Here is a 22,092-nt window from a genome sequence, read left to right as displayed (position 1 = left end):
CAAGCTATAAAATGAAAATCCAGAGATGTAAACCATGCCTTAACCCTATATAGCCTGGTTGGGGCTAATCCCCCCCCCCCCTCCCCCCTCAAATCTCGGCCGTTGATTGACCGATTTCGACGGAACTTGGCATGTCTGTGTCCCATCATGTATTTCACAAGAATGCATAGTCAAATCTATGATATCTATTGTTATTCTTAATTTTTGCCTAATTAATGATGCAAATATGCACAATTTTTCTAGAACCTCATTTTTCCAGTCCCCCCCCCCCCCCATTAATGGAGAAAATGCAATCAAATTTTGCATGTTTGTAGCTTTTCATAGAATCTAAAAGACAGCTTACCGGTCGTCAGATTAATGACATGTATAGAAATTCCATATTTATAATTGTAATCAATTATGCAAATATGCTAATTTTTCTTGAAATTCTTATTTTCTGATTCTGATTACCAATTCAGGGCAGAAATCTTTTTTCTAGTTATAAAATGAAGAAAAGGTGATGTTTAGTGTATGTTTTAACAATCTATGATTGAAATATGGGAAGTGATTATGCAAATTAGATATGTGTTTCTGAATTCTTATGTTTTCTTCTTTTTAATTTCTTATGTATTTCTTTTTTTTTAAATCTTGTGTTTTTCATTTTTTTATTATCTAGAATACTAAAGTAGTTGATGATGACCCAAAAAAGGGTTGTTACACTGTATCTGAGGAAATACAGAAAAAAAACATTCTTCTAACAACACTTCTTGTAAAAACCCATCCGTTGTACACACAAGATCATTGGACTCCGCCTTTTTTTAGTGACATTGGTCACGAATATGTGCTATATCTCTGCAACCGTACCCCCGATTTCCGCGAACAGGGTCGTAAAATGTGTTCGAGATGTGGACAAAATAGTCATGCTATTGAGGGTTAAATAACATATAATGTTCATATCTTTATATCAAATTAATAACTTGTTGGATAATAGATGTAGAGTTGTCACACTCTTCAGCTTCGGAAAAGACAAATATGTATTGAAAAAATTATATTGAACAAAGATATGCGGAAGCGTTTCATCCTGCATTCAACAGAGTCGAGATACAAAAGATGTACACAAAAATCAAATCAAACTCTACAAATGCAAACTAAATTATGGATGTGATCTACATTTATTTACTCACTTGCATCTTTACTGTGGCTTGACCCTGCGATCTTGAACGCACTAACCGATCTGAAGAATGCTCTGAGTATAGCCCATCTGAACACAGCTACAGGATTCTTGCCTACAAGCTCTCCAACGAATGCCAGTCTACTGTTCTTCAACACTGACACAATGTCAATCCTCATCAGGTCAGTGTTCTTTTCTCGGAAATCCTGTGCAGGTCAATGGTTAAAATGAAAATATGTATCAAATACAAGCCTTCTAAGCTTCATATGCTTGGTTCTTTTCTAGCTGAAAAGCTTTATGATATCAAAATACAGAGAATATCGTGATTTCATTGGCAAGTTAATTATAGAGGTATTAAGAATGTCAAAGTTTACTTTTTTCTCTTAGTTTCTCTTAATGACAAAATAAATTTTCTGATACTTTCCTGACATAGCAAAAACTAATGCCTTGATGTTGTAATTGACTTTCCCAGCATGGTGTTGAATAATGAAGGTATGTTCTTGCAGGGGTACTGGAAGTATTTGTTACCACAGTGCATGTATGCTTAAACCTTAAATCTACTGATTGTGATACATGAGGTACAACTATTGAATCTACCTTGTTATGGTGTTAGCCTTACCAGCATAGTCCTAAATGATGACAGCATTTTCTGGATGGTACTTACTGCATAAGATCTTATGCCTTTGTATGCATGAACCCTCAACCCACTGATTGTGATACATGGGGTAGAACCACAGTACCTATCCTGATGTTGTCTTTGACCTTCCCTGCATATCGTTGAAAGATGAAAGCATGTTATTGGATGGGTACCTGCTAAAAGAATCTGATGCCTTTACATGCTTGAACTCTAAACTCACAGATTGTGATACATGGGGTAGAACCATGGAACCTACCTTGATGTTGTATTTGACCTTGCCAGCGTAGTGTTGAATGATGAAAGCATGTTCTTGGATGGGTACTTGCTGGAAGTATTCATTACAAGAATGTTCTTTCACAAACTTATTCAGTAGGTTGCTACCATCTGTGTCTTTGGCTGGGAAACTGGGAAAATATTAAGATATTGCAAAATTATATATCAAAAGGAAATCAATAAGTTACATTACAATCAATTTGTATATAAAAATTTGAATGCTGTCCCTCTCTTATATATATGTTAGGTTTGGGCTTATTGTTGGCTATACCTGTTATTATTTGTATAACTAGTAACACATAGATATAAACTGTCATCTAATATGATCTGGATTCTGATCATGTTTCATATCAATGATCTCTGTGCATGTACAGTAGATCATTTGTATTTACAAGAATGTGTTTGCTTTTTTTTACCCCAGCCTTAAAATGCCTCTAAACGATAGTTACTGCCAAAAATATACCTCACATCTTATGACTGCATAACCTCGTTATCTCGTAATATTGCCATAACTAGCAGGACCCGCGGAAATCCGCTGGATTCTAGAGGGGGGCGGGGTGTAAATAGATATATGGAGACTCTCTAAATTAGAACCACCAAGAACTTTATTTGCCATTTATAAAAAATTAAAAAAACCGATCCAACTGTACCGGTAGTTATTCTTTAAGCCACTGGAAATGCAGAGAGTTCCGTAGTGTGGCGTACCAACTACGCAGAAATTAGGCTGCGTATTAATGGGAAAATAGTCCCTGCGTAGGTTATGCGTAGGCTGGCGTACAGGTTTGCTTATGGTTGCTTATTGTGTGGAAAGCTTTTACTGCTATGTCGATCTGGCGTAGGGTAGCGTACTGTTGCGTAGACATGTAGCGTAGTGTTGCGTAAAAAGGCATACTTTCTGCGTCAAGTTTCTACGCCAAAAGTACGCGAAAAAAATTAAACATGTTGAATTGCTTTCGTTCATCTTGCGTACCCCTTTCCGTCCCTCAGCATATAGTAACGTAGGCCAGCGTAGTTGGTACGCAATACTATGCAACTCTACGTATTGACCCCATGCCAATTAGTGACCTGCCAGTGTCACAAATAAAGTATTAAAAATATGCTCATCTGACCCTAATTAAATGCCTAAAACTCCCGAGCTTTCGGGGGTTTATGGCCCTTCGAAACCCGTGGACCCCTATATTGTATATACACTCAACTCGCTGGGAGCTGATCTCCCCCCCCCCCCCCCCCGACTTTGAAGAACGTAACCCCCGAGCTTTCGGGGGTTTATGGCCCCTTGAAACCCGTGGACCCCACGCCTATATTATATATACACTCAACTCGCTGCGATCTGATCTCTCCCCCCTCCCCCCCCCCCCACTTTGAAGAATGTTTCTTGGAGCCTGCATGTAACATGCAAGAATGGTGCATGGTGATGCAGATTTACTTTTTCCACCCCCCCCCCCCCCCCCCCCAAGGATTTTACTCATTACGCAACTGGCCGTTTTGCAATGCATGAAGTCACATACTTCTGTCTGGTTGATATTGAACTATTAATATGTAAATGTACAATTCATAACCTTATTTAATGCTTTCTTTTAATTTACTGTAGAGTAAAGACAATAATAGTCTCCGATGGCTGAGTAGACGTAGAGTCGTACAGTTTTATAGCTGTATATAGGTGGACAAAATTATGGCACTTCGGCCCGCACGCTGTTGTGTTGACGGGTTCTTCGATGGATGGATAGACGTATGGGTAGTTGTATAGTTGTACGAATATTGGCCTGCTTGGCCCCAGTCAAAGTCCAGGCCGCGCGACAGCAGCAGCACTGCACTGTGTGTACTGTACGTGTGTTGACTGAAGGCAGCTTGCGACTGAACTGTCAGTCCAATGATTTTCTTGTGAAAACTTTCCTTTAGAATATGATAATCAAAATTCAGTAAACATGGCCGAAATAATCACAAAATAAGCTTTGATTTCATACCTCCATTCACGAAAACTATATAAAAATCGCGGCAATCATGATGGAAATAGGTCTCTAAGTTTGAACGTCGACGGGAAGCCCCGTGTATCTCTCTGGCTTGTGCAGCTACTACAAAGCACACCCTATAGAAAGATGCTTTACTCTGGGTAATCCCGACGCTTTGCATTGTGCATTTCATACGCAACATAATGTGAGTTGAGCGTCATCTGTCGTGTGTCTCTTTGATACAAATGTAATGTTGAATATGCATGAGGTATCTCTGTCGTCACATATATCATGCATTATGCATATCGCGACCTCGGGTGGAGTACAGCCAATTCCACAGAGTAGACTCTCCCGTGGACGATGGCACCGGTACCCCGAGGGGAGGGTTCAGGAGGAGATAGCTGCACCAACTTCGGTCAGCGATCTCATTAAAAAACAATAGAATACAAAGGCTCGCGGAGACGTCATGCCCCCCCCCCCCCCCCCCCCCCCCCCCCCGCGGAGTCTTAGCGTATTACTTATAGTGATTAGTGTAGTTTACAGTATCCAATGAACATTTTGAGTTTTTAGCATACTTACTTGCAGTCATCATCCAAAATGTGCATAATGCCTGTAGGTCTCTTCTCAATGAGCAACAGACATCCTGTGTTGTCTATAAATTCTATGTCCTTCCATGCAATGCCTTCTCGCTTGTACTCCTCCTACATTTAAACAATGAACACCACAGAGGCAAGTTAAATCCATGCTCAATAGGGTACATACAAGTATGGTCAACGGAAGAAAACAAACGTCTGAAGGTATTAATGGTGAGGAGTTCATGCTACATGTACATGACTTGTCCTGCTTCTTCCTTTTCCCCCCTTTTCCTTCTTCTTTTATCTGTTTTCCTTTTCGTTTATTATTATTAATATTATCATTTATTTGACCATTCATAAAAAAGCACAAATACAATACAGCATGGCAAGAGACAAGTACATATTAAGAATGAACAAACACATGCACAGAGATATGGGAGCAGCAAGTGGGTCAGGGTGCATAGAAGTGCAGTTCAACACTGCTGCCCGGAGGCATGTGCCCCCACAAATGCTACTACCAGTACATAATTAAACATTATACATACACCCCCTATACATGTATAATATTGCACATGTTAAAAGTGGAAAAAATATACAAAAAACAAAAAACAAATTACTATAAAAAAGATTAGAGGAATTAAGATTGAATATCGGAAAGTTGATTTACAAGTTGATTTAAAATTCCTTGTCTCTTCATGGTTGTTTGTAGTTTTGTAATACGGTACTGTTTTGTGTTTTCCAAGTCTTCATAAGCACAATTTAAAACAATTTTATTTTTTCAAGGGGATCCACAAACTACAAGCACTGCTTTTTAGGGGATCCACCCCCCCCCCCCCAATTTCCTCAGAAATAAAGAATGTCTTGTAAAAAAAAATTATTTTAATAATTTATTTATGTGTACAGTGTATACTTATCAAGATAAAAAAAATGAATATGTACATATATGTTTTCATATTTTCTGTAATAATATCTGTAATGCCTTTGTTTACCTTTCTGTTGGGAATCAAATGAATACGATTTGAAACGAATTGAAAATTGAAACATCATGTAGAGACATTCTTGAATGACTCTGTCGTATAAAACCTTGAAAGAACCACTTCTTTGTTTAAAAATCCCTAAGTTTGGAGTTGGATAGAAAGACAATTTAATAAGTAATAATCAAAATCTTACTTCCAGGTGTCAATATTGTAGTTTATAATAGAAGTGTACCCTTTGGTTTATGTATGGAAATAATAGCATGCAGGGGGCAACTTGATGGTACTTATCTTCCTTAATAATATCTGAACCTGTGTATTAAAAAAAAGTATAGAAAACTTACTGAACCCTTAAGGTCCTTCATCATTTTCTAACGATAAAACTTTAAAAGTCACTGTATAAAATTGTCCTGAGTATTTGCCTTAGACATCATGACTCAGATTTGTAACCAACAAGTTATTTCAACCAATTGTGGTCCTTGCCTGTTCTAGCTTGAAGACATGTTGGTTAAAGTAGTACTGGAGATGCTCGTTGGCAAAGTTGATACAGAACTGTTCAAAGCTGTTCCTCTGAAAGTCCTCAAAGCCAAAGATATCTAGCACACCGATGGAGTTACCCTACAAATCATCACAGATAATAAGAAACAAACACTTTCAATTATTTAAACATATTTGTGGCTTACACCCAGTAAATAAGATCGATTGATCGATCTGTATTGAAAAACAAGTCAGAAACAAGTACTGGGTGTTAAGCTATGGTCACAAATTAGAGCAGCGACCGACCGATCAGTAGCCTGCTCGGTCGCTGCTGGAATTAGGCATCGCCCAGCGATTAGTTCGGTGCCCGGGCGGCGACCGCCCAGGCACCGAGCGTATTTTGGGCGGCGAGTGAAAAGTGGGCAGGCGCCGCCCAAATTTTAACTCCGCGCTAAAACTTCAGCGGCGACCGAGCGATGCCCTAACAACGAGCGGTGACTGGCCGGTCGCCGCTCGGTGGCCGGGCAGCCGCCGGGCAGAATTGGTTAAAAACTCGCCGCTCGGCCGCCGAGCAGGCTACTTTTGGGTAATGTGACCATAGCATAAGCCACAAATATGTTTAAATTATTGAAATTTCACCCAGGAAGCATTACATTTATAAAACACTTTCAAGTAAAGCAAAAAAGATAGGATCCCCTACATTGATTGTCAATATCATATCTGACTTTCCAATTCCATTTGAAGGTCTGTTTGATAATTTTAATCAGTTCCTATAAGTGCGAGAAGTCAGAAGTCAGAAAGAGGAAGTTAATGAATGGATATATCACTTTATGTAATGCATCAAATGCCTTTGAAATAAATTATAACGTATGAATGTATGAAATAGAACATACATCGCTGCATTTATTGAAAAGGTGCAGACAACAGTGCAAAATTAATAAATAAGACTTCTGTTAAAATTTTTTGTTACATCATGTGAATAGTATTAAGTCCTTGTAAACCCACACATATAAGATACCTTACCAATTCAGCAACTGATTGATTCATATTTCCAATTGATTTTCTAATTTGCCTTTGAAGAGATTGACAAGCTTTGACAAACTATCACCATATCCCATCCCTCAAACATCCAATCAGCCATGTTCCCCTTCCCTCTTCTCTACACCAAAAGACATGAACTTACTTGATGTTCACCTTTGACCTCATACTTAGACAGGAGAGCATAGTTGACCTGAAGTACGATCCACTCAAACAATGCACAGTATAAACCCTTCGCTAGTGCATTACGAGTCGCTATGGCCTGAATAAACATATGGAAATAATCATCAAAAGAATGAATTGATGCTTCAATAGATGTAAATGTACATCACAAAGGAAAGGAAATTCTTAAATTCAAAATAACATAAAATCCCATTGAAAAGAAGAAAAAAAGCATGTTGGGAGTCGTACACATACATGTATCACTAAGGTAAAAAGGCACATATTCTAAAAAGATCATTTTTTATTAAAAAATAATGTACAATCCTTTTTTAAATAACACAAAATTATACCTCCTTCATGTGCACTTGGAATTCTGTTTATTCTGCAAAGAACAACTTTCCTAACAATAATTCAACATAAACCACAAATATTAAATAATGGACCAAGCCATCCTATAGTACAAATAACTGTCTTAGAAAATAATATCGCTAGTGACATTCGTTTGTCTCGCAATGTATGGTCAACAACTACAAGAGATCTAAAAGATCATAATGTTTTGTGTGCCGCTGCTTGCATATAGGACATGTTGTACTCTGCACATACCTCAGCCATCCTATATTGCACAAAGAACTGCTCTCCCCTTGCCACAGATTTCCTCTTGGTGAGTGCTAACATCAAAGTCTCTGTCTTTACTTTGAGTAGGTCTGAAACCACCTTCACTGTAGCAATGTTCTTCACTGTCACGTAGTCCTGCTCACTAGCCTTGCGGAAATTGATGTTGCCAATGTGAAGAACAGCAGAGAGCACTGAGAATATTCTATCAAAAAAATGCAGGGGGAGGATAAGGAATGTCATATAGAATATCACATAGGATGCTAGAATGCTGTATTAGTCAATGCAATTTAAATTATAACAGAATTAGATTTGTTGATCAATCAAACACAAATTAATTTTTACTGATATTTTTATATGTAAACATAGAATTCAATGTGGTTTTTAACGTAATTGTTGGCCATAAACACAAGTAAAGGCTTTCATCATAAAAGGAAGACACTGTTTTGTTTCACTGAAATGACAAAAAGATATGACAAAGTGGAGGTACAGACTTTCATTTTCAATCAAAAGTTTCACTGCATCAAATTAACGACTGCCTGCCGGAGTTTGATAGCTCCGTAGTGTATTTAGACACAAGCGGAATCCTATACAAAACTTCAAATCATTTTTTTCATTATTGGGTGCCTTTTTGTTTCAATTGCTTATTTTGTGAAAGTACAGTTTAAAAAGATTGTGTCTTGTAATGTTTACATTGCAAATGATAGACTGTTTGACATTACTAAAGTCAGTGGATTCCTATCCCCGCTTCCCCTCCCCCTCCTACAAGCCAAGTCTGAGCCTCCTTACCTCTTCATAGTCCCTTTAGAAAAGCCCACCATCTTCATACTGACTCTGTTTGAGACGACCAAACTCAAACGGTTCCTCTCACTCTGTCCCAAATCCCTTTCACAAACCCGCGCTGAGCCCTCCTTACCTCTTAACAGTCTCCTTCGAGAAGCCCACCATCTCCATAGACTGCATGAGACAACAAAACTCCTGCAATTCCTCTTCCTGTTCCCCAACCCCCTTCATCAAGCCCAGCCTGAGCACTCCTTACCTCTTAACAGTCTCCTTCGAGAAGCCCACCATCTCCATAGACTGGATGAGACAACAAAACTCCTGCAATTCCTCTCCCTGTTCCCCAACCCCCTTCATCAAGCCCAGCCTGAGCACTCCTTACCTCTTAACAGTCTCCTTCGAGAAGCCCACCATCGCCATAGACCGCATGAGACAACAAAACTCCTGGATTCCTCTCCCTGTTCCCCAACCCCCTTCATCAAGCCCAGCCTGAGCCCTCCTTACCTCTTAACAGTCTCCTTCGAGAAGCCCACCATCTCCATAGACTGGATGAGACAACAAAACTCCTGCAATTCCTCTCCCTGTTCCCCAACCCCCTTCATCAAGCCCAGCCTGAGCCCTCCTTACCTCTTAACAGTCTCCTTCGAGAAGCCCACAATCTCCATAGACCGCATGAGACAACAAAACTCCTGCAATTCCTCTCCCTGTTCCCCAACCCCCTTCATCAAGCCCAGCCTGAGCCCTCCTTACCTCTTAACAGTCTCCTTCGAGAAGCCCACCATCTCCATAGACTGGATGAGACAACAAAACTCCTGCAATTCCTCTCCCTGTTCCCCAACCCCCTTCATCAAGCCCAGCCTGAGCACTCCTTACCTCTTAACAGTCTCCTTAGAAAAACCCACAATCTTCATACTGACTCTGTTTGAGACGACCAAACTCAAACGATTCCTCTCACTCTGTCCCAAATCCCTTTCACAAACCCGCGCTGAGCCCTCCTTACCTCTTAACAGTCTCCTTCGAGAAGCCCACCATCTCCATAGACTGCTTGAGACGACCAAACTCATATGATTCATCCACTCCTTCTTGACTGTAACAGTTACTCTGAAAAAAACATAAAATAAAAAGAAAGACCCTAATGTATTCATTCTGGCTTATATTCTTGAAACAACATAGAGTTGGTGCATGCAAGACGTGTTTCTGTGGAGCTCCGTTTTTAGACATTTTTAACATAGCTTTTTAATCAAATTATTTTGTTATTTTTAAGTATTCCACGTTTTATTGGAGTTTACAATCGTTGGAGTGATTGTGGAATACATTTTCATGACTTTTCATGACGAAATAAAGCTTTTACAGCGTTGGATTTTTAAGTCGTCGCGGTCGCCTACTGAGCGGTACGTCGCCTAGTGAGCAAGTAGCGGGTACGGCGTTAATTCATCGGCAGACTTCAGCGAGACTGGGCGACGGGGTTCCGCCCATAGTCATACCGCACGGCAACTTGGACAATCTTTGTGTGCAATTTTTTACATTAATTCTTAGCCATCCGTTTTAAATCGTGCATGGATCAAGGTAGTGAAGTAGTTTTTAGACTTTTCGTGTATTTTTAACTTGTGATTGGAGACATTTTGGCACGATTTTATCAACTTTCGATTTGGCGGGAAAACGGCGGCCATCTTGGATTTTCAGCTTGAGGTTACCGAGTGAGATAGCTTACTACTAGAAACGTGATCAAGAGCCTACCATTGATGATTTCAATTGGAGATTAGCACTGGAGACAAGACATCTTAAAGGGAAGTAAACTCTAGACTTTCTTATATTACTTCTACCTGTTTAGACTAGGTCTAGGCCTAGAACTTTATATCATCATGATGAACACTATTTTGATAACAAGTGTAAACCTTCTGTTTTGTTGCCTTGTCCTGAAACAGACAACTACATGTACTACTGCAAAGAAGATTGAATTCTCTTCTCCATATGGAAACCAATTGGGCAATGGGTTTTCATACTCGATTCAGAGAGAAGACTGTACGTCAAATCCTGCAATTTATTTCAAGGTCTCTAGGATCTTGTCTCGTCCAACTTTCCTCAATATTGAATTAAGACCAAACAAATACATTGGATTTTGTCTCATCCTACTACTGTCTGGTGACGTGAGCCTGAACCTAGGCCCTCGTAGAGTGGATTTAAGCCTGTCTAAGTGTGAAGCTTGTAAGACTCTTGTGAGGAAAAATCGTAGACAAGTAAAGTGCTCGGATTGTGAGGATACTTATCACGCAACATGTGCAAACATTAGTTCGAAAGAGTATAATAATGTGGTGAAACATAAACTGATATGGTACTGCCCCGCATGTAAACCTGAACCTTGTGGCATGTGTGAGGAGCTAGTTACAAGGCATCAGAAAGGAGTGGAATGTGACAGATGTTTAAAGTGGGTCCATGCTTCTTGTGGAGGGGTGAATGATGCGGAGTACTCCAATTTGGAAGGGAAAAACTGTACCTGGGTGTGCCCTATGTGTGACTTTATGAACTTTTCAGATACTCTGTTTAATACTTCCATAGATAGTACTTCTAGTAATCAATTTTCTGTTCTGAATGACAATGATGAGGGAAACACCAGTTACACTTCTGATTCCCAAGTTCCATCTCAAAATCAGAATCCTAAAAGGACATCAAAGAAAAATACAAAGAAATGTAAGAACAGCAGGGATTCATTGCGAATTATGATGGTCAACTATCAAAGCATCAGAAATAAGACGGCTGACACAAAAGTACTGATAGATGAATACGATCCAGATATAGTGCAAGGTGTAGAGACATGGCTCTCAGAGGATATAAGTAGTGCCGAGGTTTTTTCCGACTCTTATGATGTTTTCAGGAAGGATCGGCAAGTAGGAATACATGGCGGAATACTAGTGGCATGTAAGAAAGATCTCATTCTGACAAGGAAGGAAGAGTTTGAGGTGGAATCTGAACTTCTGTGGAGCCAGCTTGAATTAAAGGGGCGCCACTCACTATTGATTGGCACTGCCTACAAACCCAGGCATGATGACAAAAATTTTGTTAGCGAGCTTGAAAATTCCCTTCGAAAAATCAGCAGAAAAGGGAGAGAAACCACCATCACTTAATAGAAATCCCCTTTGCCAGAAAGGACGTATACAAATACTCCTTTTTTCCAAGAACTGGACGAGCATGGAATACCCACGACCAGCAGTCTGTAATACATGTAGCTACATCAGTTGATAATTTCAGAAACACACTCTAGCATGCATCACCTGCCATACAAGTTAGCGACATGCGGAATACCGCCCTGCTGACTCCAATTTCAGAAGGTTCAGAAGGTTACTACTTTGAGCTCTGATGTTGCAAAGTAAATTACTTCACAATATGTCCATATAAAAGAATGGTATATAGATTAATGATTTTGAGTTAATGAGCAATCAGTTAACCTGGAAATGTATGTTAATGACCGAACATTTTATCTCTATGAGTGAGCTTTACTTATTTAATGCCTAATTGCCCCTGGTAGCTGAAAAAGTGGTCAAACCTTTGTTGCCCTTTGCATCAGCTGGCAAACCTCTGCTCTAATACCCTATGCTTGCGCATATACTTCCTCTTTTTTGAAGAGGGCATGCAGGTCAGATCCGCAGAGTGGGGTAGGTAGGAGGGGCTCATAGGTAAGTAAAGTCCATTCATAGATAAAACGTTCAGTCACAAACATAAGCATCTACTTTATTTCGCTTCGCTTACCTGTACTTATTCCAAAAATAAGAAAGTGCTATTCACCCTCTTACATTCCATCACAGATGAGAGTTTCTTTAAAATGTGTCCTTTAAAGTAGGTCTACATTAAAGCTACCAAAGGTCAATATCCCCTAATGACATCAACTACATGTATGTTGACTTTATATTCTATTTTCATAAATGTTAATTTACACTGCATTTTATATTAAAGCCTCTTCTATATTTTCATCTTTCTTTCTTTCTTCCACATTAAATCCCCTTTAAGACCCAACGCTTAATTTGTTGGGTCTATCTGATCCCCCATGTCATGACAATTTGATCCCAGGAAGCGCATGATTAGACGCTAATGCACTGAAGAAAAATTAGCCCTGTTAAAAGAGTCTCTTTCAATCCCTTATGTGAGGGATTAAGGCTATGTTATCTCTCACTCTCAGCTCATGTCCAAAAAAAGACACCTTGGATGATGTGGTCAGATAGGCTGACCTGTCACTCTCCTTCACTCTTAGAGGAGAGAGAGAGAGAAAGAAAGAGAGGTAACGAACAGGCGATTGTTTTTCACATACACTATTGTGTACTTCACAGTTCTTGAATAGCATATCTGCTGAAATAGAGTGCAAACAGAAAAAAACTGTATTCACCACAGTATTTTGTTCTTTCTTACAGCGGTTCAAGACTAGATCAACGCTATGTGGTGGCTTGACACCAAAATGCAGGTCTGTAATCTGTAATAAAATGGATTTTTTTTTTTTTTTTTTTTTTTTTTTTTTTTTTTTTTTTTTTTTTTTTACCACCAAACTGGAAATTGTTATGTTCATCAAAAGGAACTTCATCAGGTTTCAGTTCTTGCACAAACTGGAATAATATATCACAAATTATTGCTTGATTTCATTCCAGTATCCAATTTTTTAAAGAATATGCCCATTTGCACAACAATGTAAACACATTATGAAATAAAAATTCAAAGGAAATTACCCACTTCTGTTCTGCTGTGCATGGCTGTGATAGTGTTTCTGATCAACTGATTAATTAGCTTTTAACCAGCATGGATGTAGAATTGTAGATGACTTCTTGTATTGCCTATAAAATCACTATGACAAGGTCAGGTTCAGTTTGAGCTCAGTTACCTTGCTATTCCTAGAAATCATGCTTTACTGGAGGTGTGAATTAAATGTAGATCTCATCTTTATCTCAATTGTAACTAAAAAGGATAGTTCAGTATACATGTAAAACCTTTATATTCTATTCATACCGCATAGTGTGTTTTCACCCTATCTGTAATATTAGGCTTCCTGATCATTGTGAACTTTCTAGAGGGAGTTTAGGGTGTGTTTATGCTTAATTTTGAAGGCAGAATTAGCGTTTTGAAACGCTCATCGTAAACCACGGGGTACTGCTTATGATTCTCTTATCCAGGCGAATTCGGGCTCTGTATCTGGATTTGCAAACCTGCACTGCGCATGCTACGTTGACCCCGGGAGGGCAGGTCAAGCTTGGGCACGCGCTTTTTCGAAACTCCTTCAATTTATCTTGTATTTAGGGTTCGGATTAAGCGAGGAGAAGGGCCCTCAGTTCCTCTTCGCTGTACTTTGATATCATGACACTCATTTCAACACACTGATATAACTATGGAAGAAGTACTTAGTATTAAGTTAACAGGTTACAAATGATCTTGCTTGGATGACTCTGCTTGTACCTGTTTATGCGCATTCCTTGAGAAGAAAAAAAATGTAATACCGGTATATATATAGTGTGCACTAAATAAGGCTGTGCACAACAGTGTAATGAGGTACCCGAGTACATTCCCAGGCTTACAAGCGAATACTTGAATATTAGAACGCCATGTTTTTTTATAATTTTTTTGAAATTTTGTTGGATTTTTTGATTTTTTTGATTTTTTTGATTTTTTTGCCACCACCATACCACTGGTGCAGTATCCCAGTATCGCCGAAAACACATGCAATTTTACTTCGAGTTACAGTTGAAGGCGCCGATCTAATAATAATAATAACAGTAAACAATGCTGTTTTAAAAACCAAGGATGGCACAATAATCCATTGTCCTCCGAGTCCAAACAGAAATCCGGACATTTGGTCCCAGTTTCTGAGTGGTGAGTTTGACAGTGTTCGAGTTGGGAAACATTTTTACCGACGGTACCATGCCAACAGCCGCCGCTCTCCCTGGCACGGGTAAGCGTCAGCCTGGACAGTTTTTTTTTTTTTTTTTTTTTTTTTTCCGGCCGAATATTCGGATACGAGAAATCGTACCCGAGTAGTTGTCAACCGTGCGGGTACTCGAGCATTCGACAACCCGTCGCAGCCTTAGTGTGCACCATATTAGTGGCGCCCGGAAACAAGATTATTATGACGTCATTTAAATGCGTTTTCAAATGATTGTGCGTTAGTCTTCCCCAGAAGAGAAACGCCGATCCACAACGCACTTTTGTGTGAGTTTACGATCAGCGTTTACGATAAACGTTTACACGAAAATGAGAAAGGATGCAAACATGTTTTGAACTAAACACATAACAAAAGCCTCATTCTGGCCTTCAAAAAGTTGAGCATTAACGCACCCTTAGGTGGATTGGGCATGAAATACCTATTATGGGAACACTTTTTTTTTTGGATAAGGACTGCCTTTTCTAATGCCAAAAATGAACCTCATCATTGGCAGTTCTTCAGATTTCACCTTTTATAGTTTTATTAATTCATTCATTTCTATTTTTTTTTCATACAGGGTAATTGTACTTCACCATATGCTTTTTTTAAGTGCCCTGAACTTCACCTGATCTTTTTTCAATTCTATTTGCAAATTTGAGGACACCATCAATCCCGACTTAATGGACAACTATATTTTCCGACATTAATCACAGTGATGTATCACAATTTTCAAGTAAATTAAATGGTGGATCACTACAATGAATGTATGAAAACACTCTTACACATACAAGTAACAAAGACATGTCAGACAGTTTGATGTGTCGAGGGCAAGAGTATGTAGTAGTATAGTATTAATGACTGCTTTGACAGAAATAGTTGTTTTTATACGCTCAAGGGAAGGTTACAATTGTGCTATTGCCCGAGGCGTGCCGAGGGCAATAGCCCAATTGTAACCTTCCCGAGAGCCTATAAAAACAACTATTTCTCGAATATTATAGCAGTCATTAATACTTTTATATGCCAAAAAAAAAGAGTCAACTTATGACACCACCTTGGCCTTTATCTGCACGGTTGTTTTTTATGAGTGTATCTTTGAGAGTAGACTTTTTTTTTTTTTTTTTTTGTCGAAGATGGGATTCGATCTCTTACGTAATAACGATGATGTGACTAAAATCACCACCGTAGACCGCTCGGCCATCGCACACTGATACCATATTAAGCAGTTTTCTCTGATTTATACATTAAAATAGATTGGAAAGGGCTTCGCGTGCTGGATGCTTCGCAGCAGCTCCATTTAACGGGCCCTTCTTTTACTTTTGCAATGCATTGGCACGAACTTAGATCAAGATCTATCGGCAGATGTTGTTTTTGGAAGTTTATTTTCGTCTTCATGTCAACAATGCAAGATAAAATTGTCGGTAAGATCGATCGAGATTCAATTGTATTGAAATTACTGACCAATTCTTCGCACACGTACGGTATCCGCAGTCGCTCAAACCATTTTTTAACATGTAAACCTATGGGTATTTCACCAAGACTGAACTATTTTCCTGGTAACCATGGTTACTGGGATTTTAGAACTATTTTTTAGAACTATTACATGGGTTCGGAATTTTATCGGGAATTTTACAGGAATAGTTAAAGTTTATGAATACAATTTCGACCAATCAGATGGCTGGATTTTTTAAGTGAGGTATATAACATAAAATAATAACATACACTCTCTATACCTATGATTGTGTTCATTGGCATGTGCAAAAACTCCTTACGGTACACATGGGACCACAATCTCAGGCATCAGTATTACATCAATTAGTTTTCTTTTTTGTATAGCTAGTGCATTTGTTGCTTCATAGTTTTTCAATACACGGATGATGATAATCATACAATCATTTAATATGCTAAAAAGTAGTAACCACTCAATTCAAAAAGCATAGTAAATTATGTTATCCTTATACTGAGAATAGTATCTTCACTAGCAGGACCCGTGGAAAATCCACGGGATTCTAGGGGAGGGGGCCAAATAGATAGATAGAGGCCTATGTGCTATCCCAAAAAAATTTAGATTATCTTTATATAGAGAATTTTTATAATATATGCTGTTTGACCATGAATGGCGCATCGTAAAACAAACTATGTCAGATAGGATCTCGATAATTACTATTTATTTGCATTATTATTGTTGTGATTTCAATGTAGTTTCATGAAAAGACTACATATGCAGAGGCTTGGATTATGATTATGTTGGCATTGTTCACAAAATGTGTATAATTATTTTCAAAGTAAAGATTTTACGCGAAAAATCGGACGGTTTGTGCACAAATTGACTCGACTGTGTGTGGGACTGTGAGCGTAGAATCCAGTGAAAGAATTTTTTTTCGGGGACTCGATCTATATCAAATTTTGGGAAAATTTTTGGGGGCTACTTTTTTTTATCTTTCGGGGGTCATTTTTCTTGGGCTAATTTTTCATTAATTCATTTAAAGATGCAGTTTGTTTAGTTTAGTAGCGTAGTGTTACGTAAAAAAAGGCGTACTTTCTGCGTCAAGTTTCTACGCCGAAAGTACGCGAATTTTGTTAAACATATTAAATTGTTTGCGTCCATCTTGCGTTCTTTTTTGCGTCCCTCAGGGTATAGTAACGTAGGCCAGCGTACTCTCAGTTCAGCGTAGTTGGTACGCAACTCTACTATGGACCCCACGCCAATTAGTGATTGACCTGCCAGTGTCACAAATAAGGCATTAAAGATATGCTCATCTGACCGTAATTAAATGCCTAAAACCCCTGAGCTTTCGGGGGTTCAGCCCTTTGTACCCGTGGACACCACGCCTGCACTCAAATCGCTTTGAGTTACCTGACCCCCCCCCCCCCCCCATACTTTAAAAATTGATTTGATGCAAGAACTGTATCATACTAAAAGTATTATCATGTTTTTAAACGACCATGACGACCGTCTGATTTTCTTGTGAAAAATGATTATCGAAATTCAGTATACAACTATACATGGCCAGAATAATCACAATCCAAGCCCAGGTTTCATACATCTATTCACGAAACTATATTGAAATCGGGGCAATAATAGCAATTTCAAAGTGTTGTTTAGACTCTCCTCACACCCACGGACAGACCTGGCTACTCCAGTCACCGCTACTCCATGCTCACACACTCAGCTCCGACAGCACCGCCGACAGCACCGCCGACAGCGGCGCTCAGCTGCCGTGGCAATACACTGTGGACTCAAGGCAGTTTGCAACTGAACTGTCACATGAAGGCGTACTATCACAGATCTATTTGCGCTATTCTTGTTGTGATTTCGATGTAGTTTTCATGAAAAGACCAATAAAACAGAAGCTTGGACTATGATTATGTTGGCATAGATCACAGAATTTGTATAATTATTTTCAGAGTAAAGATTTTACGTGAAAATAGGTCCATGGTTTGCGCCAGTTGTCGCAATCGCCTCGACTCGAATCGACTGTGGTGTGTGCATGTGTGTGACCTGAGAGAGTGTAATACACGTACACTGTGGGCGCCTGGCCTACAAAGCATATCCTATAGTAAGACGCATAACACGGGTAAGCTCAACCCGTTGAGCGTACATATTGGCTACATCCCATCACTCAGGTGAGTCGTCTGTTGATGTGTATTTCTCTTACATGCTTCAAAGCAAATCCTATAGCAAGAGGTCTTACTCTGGATACGCCGCAGCCTTTTACAATAAGACTTGCTACACCCGTTGACGCGAGTGGATTCTCGTCTATCGTGTGTCTCTTCGTCTCTCTTTGATAATTAGACAGAGGGCGGGTGCACGCCTTGCGGACTCGCTCTCGCGGGTTCGTCGCCTCCTCGCAATCCACGACGCCCGCCGTGCTCTCGTCCGCCCGTCCTCCCCGGCACCCCGAAACCGCGTTTAACGGCGTGGACGTCGATCGCGGGGTCGAGGAGGCACGCGGGTTACGGGAGACAGGCCTCGTGGAATTGTGCCGCCCTCCCCGCGCCACGGCGGAGGCGGGCGGGGTCGGGGAAAGACGTTTTTGAGGAACCGTTTTGGCCCGTGTTGGACCCCCCGCGGCGATTTTGCGTATTAGTAATATAGATGAACACAATGGGAAAATGACGTAATGCTCCAAAGTGAATGTCATGTTTCTCGTCCAATCAGTGTATATTAATCAGCATGTAGGCGGGTTTCCATTCCAGAAGATTTTTAGGGAACTGGCAAATTCGACTGAACTGTTTGCGAGGGTAAAAATAAATGATAGGACTGTCTTCGTTTTAGCATTGAGGGTGGGGGGGGGGGGGGGTTCTCACCTGATTGGGCGCGCGATTGGGATACAAAAACAGTCCACACAGTAGACTACAGCATGTTCCCTTAAAGGTAATGCAAAGTTTTGGGAAATTTGGAATATTGGATGGATAGTAATTCTTTACAATTTTGATATATTTGGATGGCCCTGTGGATGTATTATAAGCACTAGAAAATGCAGCCCCTAAAACAGTTCTGCTTTCGAGAAATTGAATAATCAAAAATTTCCTGGTGCTCCTGATAAATTTCATGGTAGCTTCGACCGACCATGAAAATCTCAGAATATGCAGTTCTGAAATATAATTTCCAAACAGGAATAGCAAATCGGTTGAAAGTAGTCAAGAAAAATTGTTTTAGAGATAAAGTAATATCAGTCTTGAGAGGGCGTTATACAATTTCATCACTTTAAACTCTATTTCCACCGCGACAACGATCATTGAAATATTGTAAAATCGCGTGCTTGCAATATGTTCATCTGAACCAAATTCATGACCCCATACCCAAACTTTGTATTACCTTTAAACAGCTCTTCTGTCTTCATAAAAGTGGACTTCGCACAAGTACATGTACATCTATTCATCTTCCAGAATCCCTTTATCTCCTTTTTTCTTGCATAGTATAAATGGTAGGGCAAGATCATATGTAATTAATCTAATGAAGGTAATGTTGATGATATTCATTGAATACATCAATATTTCAAAACTTTGAACTTGAAATTCTCCAAGACAAGTTTTCTTATTATGATCTTACCTGGTTAAGATAGAAGTATTCCTGTGGTTTATCCAACCAGAATGCTTGTTTCTCTGCATCACTAGCACCTTTGAGTAAGTAATAGAAGACATGGTAGTTACGCTCATTGGCCGCCTGCGACACAATGCGTGATTTCTCCAGCAAGTACTGCTCAACAATGGCACTGGATGGTGAAAACAAACACACAAAACAAAAACAAATCATTGCTCTGTAGATAGACTATCAATTGAACATTCTTACTTCTAATGCACCGAATAGTAAATGTGACCAAATCAAACAAATATTTCTATTAATGTGAAAAAACGTAGGAAGAAAATCAAGATTAGAAAAATCTATGCTTCCTGTTGGGGTGACCAAATATGGAACTAAAAGCTTATCTGATCAAATGGAAGCTTGGCAAAAAGTCAATGTGTCTGTAGAAGTCAAATAACATTTTATAAAATTCATAAAATGGGGGCAAAATGTACTAATTTAATTCTGATATATGTCACATTTGTGATATACTCCTCCTGTTCCATTCATGCATACAATATCACATAAACACATGGTAATTCATGTATTCAAGTATTCATGTACCATGGTCCATAAATTATACAGGGCTCAACACTATCCCGTGCCCAGTACACCTGGGTGCCTAATGTCTAACTCCTGACTCATTCCCCCCCCCCCCCCCCTCTAATTTATATATACGACTGAAGCATACACACTCAAAAGTTCAATCTGCACTCCCTTCTAAAAACAGATTAGTGGGGAACCCTGCATTGTACATGATGATCTCACATTAAAAGTTAATTTACACATGTTAAATAACATTCAAAGTCAATATATAATCACATGATAAATGTCATTTTAATACGTTCTCTTAATAAAGCATGTTTGGTAATGTGCCAAGAAAAATATAAATGTAGATATTTGGGCACAATGTCAGCATATTAGTAATCAACGAGACAATACTATCATTGTCTTAGCATTTTTGGCATGACAGAGAATCAAGAGGCTTTACATGTAATTAATAGACAGATATTTCAATTCTTCTTTCCTCAAAATTCAATTTATTGAAAGGAAGTCATGTGGCATCCCAATAACGACTACTGCTGCATCACAATTCTCAATACTACAAGTGTATGTACACATTAAGTGTGTTCAAATTAGTCTCAGATTGGCAACTACAAATAATTCTGACCTAATGATACACAAAGAAAAGAGAGAATGCTCAGAGAATAGGCATTCAAACGCAAATACTTATGTTTTTATAGTTTTACTTGCACATAATTTCTAGACAATACAAGTAAATATTTACGAGCCATATTCCTTGCAATATATATATATATAATAATAAACGAGAAATATAAATGCTGTAAATCATTAAAATCAATACATACATTCATTCATGAATTGAAACATGTAAAGATGAACTTACAAATAAAAACAAATAAAAAATTACATTTGAGTATACACTGGATTACTGATATAAACAAATCTAATGAATATAGCCATAGGGCATGCTCATAAACAGAGAAGGATGTAAATGTAATGTAGTGACAATTAAAAAAGAAAGAGAAAATATGATTAGACCTGAATCAAAGTGCATGCATGATCATGATGACAGAAATTTGTTTACAAATCGCTTAATGTAGTGTACATGTATTGTAAACAGGTTCAGGTTAAAATCTTCTTTTTGGGGGGAGGGGGAGGAGGGGGAGGAGGGGGAGGGGGGAGGGGGAGGGAGGGGGGAGGGGGAGGGGAGGAGGGGGAGGAGGAGGGGGAGGGGGAGGGGAGGAGGAGGAGGGGGGGGGCTTTCTAAAAGGCTTAAACAAGATGAATCTTAGAAGCTGCATAAAACACATCTACAAGTACAAAATTGTCTGATTCATAGATTCAAATGATGTACATGCACATGCACGTCTGCAGTTTTGATACAATACTGTACAATTGTTGTCTCCTGTAATTTTCTACACCATTTGTCTAAGTACCCTTTACAATGGAGTGTTTACAAGATTTATTCAGATTGGCATTTCCCATCCTCTTTAAAGCGAGCGATCAATTAATCAATAAAGTTTGTTGAGCTACTGACTACTCTGTGCTATGAATCAGACTGTCCATACTAGCAGACTAATCCTTAATCAACTAAACAGCGATGAAAATATACACTGTACCACATATCTGTATTGATTTATGGTAGAATGGGATAGTATCAGAGAGAGTAGTTTTGTCAGATATGTTCTATGAAGACTCTTCTTCATTTAGGTATTCACTATTGATTAGTATGTATAATAGTTGCATCTAAAAACCGGTATACCTTGAATAACCTTTCAAGCTTTCCCTGGCCCTGCTCACATGTAAAATTCAAAAGTGTGAAATTTATGCAGAGAAACATGTACTCTTCTAAAACTGACAGCATTTGACAACCATAGCTTTCTATCATTCTATCTCATCTTCTCTGGCCCTCTAATAAACTCCTCCTCCTTTCACTTCTTCCTCAATAGTATACTTCTTCAGCTGCTTCTTTTTCAAATCTA

General features: G+C 39.0%; 1 protein-coding gene across 7 annotated transcripts in view; it reads right to left on the bottom strand.

Annotated features, from left to right (window-relative positions):
• The window catches only part of LOC590989 (unconventional myosin-IXAa), a 128,364-nt gene that overhangs the window by 65,619 nt on the left and 40,653 nt on the right, over positions 1-22,092 (bottom strand). For 5 of the 7 annotated variants that reach the window (XM_030976739.1, XM_030976737.1, XM_030976736.1 and 2 more), the window contains exons 4-11: positions 19,574-19,736; positions 9,628-9,728; positions 7,839-8,052; positions 7,219-7,335; positions 6,042-6,176; positions 4,589-4,710; positions 2,044-2,191; positions 1,164-1,356 (exon numbers count right to left, since the gene is read on the bottom strand). In XM_030976739.1, coding sequence (XP_030832599.1) covers positions 1,164-1,356; positions 2,044-2,191; positions 4,589-4,710; positions 6,042-6,176; positions 7,219-7,335; positions 7,839-8,052; positions 9,628-9,728; positions 19,574-19,736 — 1,193 coding nt within the window. The other 2 variants (XM_030976743.1, XM_030976742.1) reach the window with 2 other exon arrangements.

The sequence above is a fragment of the Strongylocentrotus purpuratus genome, unplaced genomic scaffold (genome assembly GCF_000002235.5).
Source record: "Strongylocentrotus purpuratus isolate Spur 01 unplaced genomic scaffold, Spur_5.0 spur5_scaffold_9, whole genome shotgun sequence".
Taxonomy (NCBI): Eukaryota; Metazoa; Echinodermata; class Echinoidea; order Camarodonta; family Strongylocentrotidae; genus Strongylocentrotus; species Strongylocentrotus purpuratus.
The sequence above is the reverse complement of the archived record's forward strand: the minus strand, read 5'-3'. Positions and strand labels throughout refer to the sequence as shown.